This window comes from Rhinopithecus bieti, unplaced genomic scaffold, assembly GCF_001698545.2.
Source record: "Rhinopithecus bieti isolate Rb0 unplaced genomic scaffold, ASM169854v2 scaffold_18418, whole genome shotgun sequence".
Taxonomy (NCBI): domain Eukaryota; kingdom Metazoa; phylum Chordata; class Mammalia; order Primates; family Cercopithecidae; genus Rhinopithecus; species Rhinopithecus bieti.
Genome location: NW_016809431.1, coordinates 1,183,826 through 1,191,652, shown reverse-complemented (window position 1 = coordinate 1,191,652; position 7,827 = coordinate 1,183,826). Strand labels below are relative to the sequence as shown.

The window sequence follows — 7,827 nt, the reverse complement described above, 5'->3', positions numbered from 1 at the left end:
GGCTAGTTTTTTGTATTTTTTAGTAGAGACAGGGTTTCACCATGTTAGCCAGGATGGTCTCGATCTCCTGACCTTGTGCTCCACCTGTCTCGGCCTCCCAAAGTGCTGGGATTACAGGCTTGAGCCACCGTGCCCGGCCAATCTCCTGTTTTCTTAAATGTCTTTATTTGTTTTCACAGGAAAGCCCATAACAGTGGTGAAGATTCAGATCTAAAGCAGAGGAGGAGGTAAAAAAAACAAAAATGGAAGGAGAGTCAGAGGGAAGAAGGGTTAGCAGATTTAGAAATGTTCAGAGTTGAGGAAAGAGTGAGGGTATTATTATTTTTTTATTTTTTTTACTTTCAAAAACCAGTTTGTCTTCAGCTGATTCCCAATCTTCCATTCTGTTGCATCTTAAGACTATGCTGTTTCCTACTCCCTTGTGTCTCAGAGGAGCTGTCTCATTTATCTGTTGCCATATTATAATCCACTCCAGAACTTAGTGGCTTAAAGCAGCAACAACTGTACTTATGTAGTATAATTCTGTCAATTAAACAGGTGGCTTTTTAGCTAGTCTTGTTCACAATTTCATGAGGCTGTGGTCAGATGACAGCTGAGGCTGTGTTATCCAGGGGGCCTTTCTCTTTCATGTTGGCATCTTGGCAGAAAGGCTGGAGGTCTGGGACCTCTGCATAGTTTCTCCACCTGGCTCGCTTACACTTCTGTAGACACTTCTTTTGCACTTCTTTAGGCTGGAAGCAGAAGCTACCTGTATTTAAATTAAGGGGCTAGTCCTGGAACTGACATAGTATCCCTTCCACCTCATTCTGTTGGTAAAATCAGTCACAAGACCAGTGTAAATTAAGAGGCTAGGGAAATAAAATCTACCTCAGTGGGGCAGATGGGAGGGTTACAAGATTTTGTGTCCATATTTAGTCCACCACCAGCTTTGCCATGTTAGAGTTCTGTTGGAAGTAATTGATTTTGTGGTCCTTTCTGGGAACATGCTGACATTCACCTTAATCGGTTTTTATATTTCCCCTGCATTGCCATTTTGCTGAGCTATAGACTCAGTCAGATGTCTTACTGAGTTCAGAAACACTGACTTGGAGAGGGATAATACAGCTCTTGATGTTTGGATTGATAATTTTACTGCAAAATGAATTCCAGAGGACCAATATAAACCTTTCTGAAATTTTTCATGAGTGATAAACCTGTGTTTTTTCTTTTGTTCTTACCATTTTGTCTTCAGGTCACGTTCACGCTGTAACACAAGCAGTGGTAGTGAATCGGAAAATTCTAATAGAGAACACCGGAAAAAGAGAAACAGGTAATATCTCAATATTATACTTAACTGACAGTCTGACATCAGAGGCTGCCTTTGGTGGTAGAAACTGTGTCTTTTGTAAGTCTGGTTTTTCCGTCTGTGTTTGAGAAGCAATCTGGCACTATTTTGAAGCATTTAGTTTAGGAAGCTTTAGCTCTTTAAATGGAGTTTTCTTATCTTCACAATAAGATGATTAAACAACTTGACAATGAGGTCTCTTCTTGTGTGTGTGTTTTTTAAAGATGATTCTGTATATAGCTACAGTGTGTAGCGAATTTCTCTAAGGCTGGTAAGAAAGTTTACCATTTGTAGAGAGATTCTCCCTGTACTATCTTTTCAGTGGCATTACTATATTTTGCCCAGCCAAAAATAACTCATTTTTTCTTAGATTCTGCAGTTTCAGGCTCATGTATACATATGTGCTAATAATATGTGCATTTACTCATCTGTGTGTGCCGGACATTACATATATATAAGATACATTTTTTAAGAGATTTTTAATCACATCATTTGACATGTAATCAGTATTAGTGGTGGCTTAATGCATTCATTAGTTGTCCCTAATTCCAAAATATGCACTTGAAAACAAGAAGTATTTGTGTGATTAATGAAAAGAGCACCTTGGGAGTCAGAGGGATTTTATTGCCAGTCATGCCAGTTGTTAACCCAGAAGTTCTCAACTGGGGGAGTTTTGTCCTCCCTGCCTTCTCCCCAAGGACATTTGGCAATGTTCAGAGTCATTTTTTACTGTGACAATTGGGTAGGGGGGTTGCAACTGGCCAGGGATGCTGCTAAACATCCTATGATGCATAGGACAGGCCCTGGCAACAAATAAGCGCCTTGTACAAAAACATTATCAGTAGTGCCACTCTTGAGAAACCTGTTTAGACCTAATGTGGACCTCTGGCCTGGTTGCTTTACTTTTCTGAGTTATCTTTTTCTCTTCTGAAAATTGAGGAAGGCCAGGCGCAGTGGCTCATGCCTGTAATCCCAGCACTTTGGGATGCCAAGGCAAGCGGATCACCTGAGGTTGGGAGTTCTAGACCAGCCTGACCAACATGGAGAAACCCCATCCCTGCTAAAAATACAAAATTAGCTGGGTGTGGTGGCGCATGCCTGTAATCCCAGGTACTCAGGAGGCAGAGGCAGGAGAATCACTTGAACCTGGGAGGTGAAGATTGCGGTGAGCTGAGATTGTGCCATTGCACTCCAGCCTGGGCAACAAGAGCGAAACTCCATTTCACACAGAAAAAAACAAAAAACAAAAAAAACAAAAGAAAAGAAAAGAGAAAGAAAGAAAAAGAAAGAAAGAAAGAAGGAAAGAAGGAAAGAAAGAAAGAAAATGAGGAAGTTGGATTAGATAATCTCCAGGGTCTTTCTTTAGTGCTTAGAACCCTTGTGCTTGGCACAAATTGAATTGGTGGCCCTCTCTAACTACGAAGCCTGTGTGATAATAGCCCAGACAGCACTGTAAGAGTGGACATTTTTTTAGGAAAGCATTCTATGTGGAGTCTGCTGAGTCTGGAATTACACTAGACAGATGGGAGATCTCAATGTGTTATGACACCTTTCTCAAATAAACGATTTCAGTTTCTTCTGTGAAAACCCACATGTGGGAGGTAGCTCCTTCTTAGGTACCCTCTTTCTGATCAAAAATTCAATATTTTTGCACAAACAAAACAAAACAAAGCAAAAGTACCCACTTATTGTCCTGTTTAAAACTTTTTATTGATCACGCCAGTATTTTAAGTCTGTTTCTGTTTTGCTTAATGTATTCTAAATTGTGCCCATAAATGTTCTTTTCTCAACTGTTCAGAAGGTGGCCCATTTAAAAACATTTTTTGGATGGCCAAAGTTGCTCACATTCACTACTGAAAATGAAACACTAGTGAAAGGTTGCCATCAAGTAATTAAATTGCTCATTACTGATCTGGTTGCACTGAATTTAATATTTTTTGTCAGTATTTTCTCCCTTAAGAGTTTCTTCCCCCTTTTCCCTGGAGATTCTTAGATTGGCTTTCTTTGTACTGTGTAAATAGTATGTTTTAGAATAACGATGATTCTGAATGTTTAATGAACTTTGTAAGGCTAGTAATGAGAAATGGCTTTCAAAACACATTCTGACACATTTCATGCAAAAGATCTGACAGGCTTTCACAATCATTTATGCTACCTGTAGAAATATTGCTCTAGGAATACCTAAGTTGCCTATGTCTGTGGAAGATGTGGTGTAGTTTGCCTGTCAATAGCATAGCAAAAAGTGGGCAGAGGAAGAAATATAGCTTTCAGTTCTGATCCTCACCACTGCAAATTAGGGTGCAACAGGTACAGAGAAAGAGGGTAGAAACTCATTGTGCTGTCTGTCTCTTGGTGCCATTTACCTATTATGCTGTGCTGCTGCCAACCCCTCCATCCCATTATTAGCCTCTTAAATTTTGCCAGAACCCACTCATCCCACATGAGGATGCATAGGTCTAGATATTTCAACTGCAGTTCTGCAGTCTCTTCAGCCTCATTCATCCTTCCTTTTATTGGCTGACAGTGTGATCCAGCCAGTTCTTTGTGCTTTTATTACAGGACTCTGGTAACCCTATAACGGGGCAAACAGAATCTTATACATGCTGATGTTCCACCTCTTGCCTGTAAGGTCTGTGCACTCAGCCCCAGGATGCTTCATTACTTTCCAGCAAGAGTCTGCACCCCGATGCACCCTGTATCTTTCCTAGAGATACACCTCTTTAGGAAACTGTAGCCTAGGGAGAGGGACAACTACTGGGCAAATTTGCTTTTTAGAACCTCTTTTGGAGCCCATGATGTGTCCATTGGAACTCTGGACAGAGTCACTTTTACTTTCTGGAAGTTGCATGTGGTATTTGGGATGTTGCTCCCTCTGCTCCTCCTTCTTGTGGGATTTTTTTTTTTTTTTAAACTTAAAACGAGGTCTTTCCTGTTAGGCATGAGGCCACTCTGTGGAAATATTGTTGTTTTCTTTTTTCCAGGAAGTCAACCCATTGGAACATAAGCTGCTTTACTGTTTCCATGGATAACCATTTAAACATTTCTCATTTTGTGTGAAGAGAAAAGTTAATAAAACAATGTTTATGAATCTACTTTACCCAAAACAGGCTTTTAACAACCATTAAATTTTAAAAAATAATAATCCACACCAGCTCTGGAAGTCTAATGTTAGAAGCAAAGATTGTTGTTTAGTTTCAATTTTAGGAAAATATAACCAAACCACCCCATCTGTCTGTCACCTTTGGGTCCAGACCTAATAAGGCCTGGTGTGTAAGGGTTTTTATGTTAATTTTGCCCTAAGTGTAGGGCTTCATCCCACCATGTCTCCTAGAACACCAGAGGAATTTACCCTGCTTCTTTATTTGGGACATCATTTATGTTTTCCCTTACCCCTTTCCACTTTGTTCTTTCTTTACTATTCTCATAATCTGTTTGGGTATCCTACAGCTTTCTAGGTTTTGAGGTTTGAGATGATAATTTTTCACTCTCTTTTTATAACCAGATAGAAGTTGGAGGCACAGTTTTTTATTATAACACTTAAGATGACACAAAGTTTTCATTTCTCCTTTTAGTTTCTCTACTATATGCTCATCTCCCTCTCCATTCTCTTGCTTCACTTTTCACTTTTTGTATCATGTTATTCTCTTCACCCAGTTCCTTTCTGTTTCCTGGACTTCCTTCCCAGTCTTTTTTCTTTTTTCTGTCTCCTCTGAATTCCCTCTCTCCCTAGAAGCCAATGATATGACACAGAATAACCTTAGGACTTGGGACTGGGTCTTGGTTCTGCTGTGTGCTGATATTTGACCTTGGGCAACTTGTATAACGAATTCAAGTATTAGTTTTCTTCTCTTTAAAGTTGGCGGGGAGTGGGGGAGGTGTGCTGTAACAACTGATCTATTTTGTTGAATGAGTTACTGTAAAGATCAAATGAAATGTAAGAAGTGAGAGCACTTTGAAGTACAGAGCCACATAGTCCTGTACCTACTTCCAGAGTTACTCACTGCTGCTGCATCACCTGTCCGCTCCTCCATCCTCTTCCAGCCTTTTTAAACTTTTCTTTTGGTCCTATCTTTCATTCTTCCACCTTTCCTAACTTTATACCTTAGGTTATTTTTATACCAGGATTCTTAACTTCTGATTCTTGGGTAGGTGCTGGGGGTTTCATAACCCCACAAAATTGTATGTTAAATTGTATGTAAAGTTGTATGTGGGCATCAAGTGTGTAGTTTTCTAGAGATAGGGTCTGTAGCTTTTACCAGATTTATAAGGGGGTGTTTATGTAGCACCTACCCCCCCCTTAAAACTTGCAAAGTTTTATGGTCTAAAAGCTGAAGGATTATATTGGTACTGGGAAATGAAATTGGTGTTTCAATTCACCAGTAGGATTAAAAACTAAAATGCCTAAATTTTCTTTAGAGATTACTTTGCTGTACTGGTTTGTGAAATAGTTGGTTCTATTGAATTCTTGAAGTTGGGAGCCTACTTAGTACAAGGCACTATAAAGTTAATCTATGTGAGTATTAGATTGTATTAGTTAGAATTTTGAATCTCGTCCCTGAGATCAGAAGGGCCAGCAGCTCGCTTATTGCTGTAGGTTTGAGACCATGGCCATGTGCTGGACTTGCCCAGGGTGTAGGATGAAGGAGGACGTCGCAAGTAGACTTAGGAGAGTGAAACCTTTCATGAACTAGCTTTACCTGGATGTGTCTTGAGCTTAATAAAATACCCTTGACGTTCAAGGAAAAGGTTCTACAAAATATCCTCTGTGCTCTTGATGAAAATCAGCAGTCCTTTGAGCCTTCACTGAGGAGAATCTTTGAATTACTCGGTCATTCTTAACTTTGATGTGTTGCTAGGCTCTTAGAATTTTGAAGTGGGAGGTGTGGAGGAGTGGGTGATATATAGTCTGGTGCATTTTTTTCTATCAGCATAAAAGTAGAAGTAACTCGGGAGCCTACCAAGGATTAAAACAGTAAGAGAAATGAGAGAAGCTTAGGGTAATAGTAGAACTAGAGGAAATTGACAACAGGGGACTATTTGAACACTTCCCTAATTTTATTCTAGGATGTTTGCATCATAAACATGAGTCATGTATGTCAGGTTGTATGTGTATATACATATGTACATACAAATCTGGGAGCCTGTGCTACAAAATTGAACCCACTTTGAAGAGTTTTGTGGCTGTGAGCTGGTTACTTTACCCTGTGAGTCTTCATTTCTCACATGCAAAGTGGAATAATACCTGACCTGCCTACCTCACTAGAGGTTTGTGAAGATCCAGGAGATAATAGATGTGCTTTGAAAAGCAGAAAGTACCCTGAACAGGCAAGTTCTGTTAAATTGATAACATCTGGCACTGCTCAGTATTATCTGAAGTTCCTGCAGTATCTGTAAAATGGGGACCAGCTCCATTGAACAAAAAATAAGTCAACATTTTCTAACATGAATTTGTTCTGGCATGAATGTTGTTAGTTTCTCCCTAACAACATTAGGGTCTTTTAGATGTCTTTTAGGGTCTACTAGATGTCTATAGTATCTAAATAGTAGATTAAGACAGATTTAAATGTTTTAATTATGTTCCATATGGTCTTTTATATTGTTTTTCTAAAATGAAGAAGCACATTTCTGTGTCAGAAATTTGGCACTGTAAGAGGGACAATATATCTGACTAGGGCAAATCTAGAAGATCACAATTTTGGTAGGATTTTGTTCTGGGAGGGGTAAAGAAGAACTTTATTGTCCCTGTACCCCAGGGAAAAAATATATTTGGGATGTTAGCAAACTTAAACTGATAAGCATTTCTTCCATGTTGCTTGAAAATAGGTAATTGCTTCCTTGCCAGGCACTGCCTACTGTCCTGCGCCTGATTTAGGGGCTGCAAACAAGGTAAAAATTTTGGGTATGGAGAGAAGAGTTCATACAAAGCTAGTGGAAACAGACAGTGTTCACCATACTGCAGATGCAAGGGTTTCTGATTTCTACTTTAATAGGATATATCAAGATTTAGACATTTGATATGGATGATTTAGGGCTTCCAGAGTATAATCAAGGTTGACAGAGATGACTGTGGAAGGACAAAGCCGCAGCAACTGAGGAATGCTGTTACATTACTGAGGGCAAAATAGGTTAAAAATTCATGAAAACAGGAGAGTTTGAAAGGGAAGTTGTGCCAAAAGTAGCCCATTGTAGTAGTGGGAGCATAAGGAATAAGTGGAAGAGACAGAATTACCTTTAAAAGCAAGTAAGAATAATTTATTGATGGTAGAGACAGTGGGAAAAGCAAATTAACTTTTTGCTTGCTGGTCTTAAGGGAGTATGTCGACACATGCCTGGAACCAACATAAATTTCCCTAGGGAAGAAAACTAGGAAAAAAAAAAAAAAAAAAAAAATTCTTTATAAGAGGGGTTCCAAAAAAAAAAAAAAAAAAAAAAAACACAAAAACAAAAAAAAAAAAAAAAAAAAAAAAAACAAAAAAAAAAAAAAAAAAACAAACACAAACACA

The 7,827-nt window shown here is 38.9% G+C and overlaps 1 protein-coding gene across 2 annotated transcripts in view; it reads left to right on the top strand.

The window, feature by feature from the left end:
- Positions 1-7,827, top strand: part of EPB41L4A (erythrocyte membrane protein band 4.1 like 4A) — a 269,890-nt gene that overhangs the window by 236,513 nt on the left and 25,550 nt on the right. For both annotated transcript variants that reach the window (XM_017889282.1, XM_017889281.1), the window contains 2 exons: positions 180-227; positions 1,232-1,309. In XM_017889282.1, coding sequence (XP_017744771.1) covers positions 180-227; positions 1,232-1,309 — 126 coding nt within the window. The remainder of the gene's footprint in view (positions 1-179; positions 228-1,231; positions 1,310-7,827) is intronic.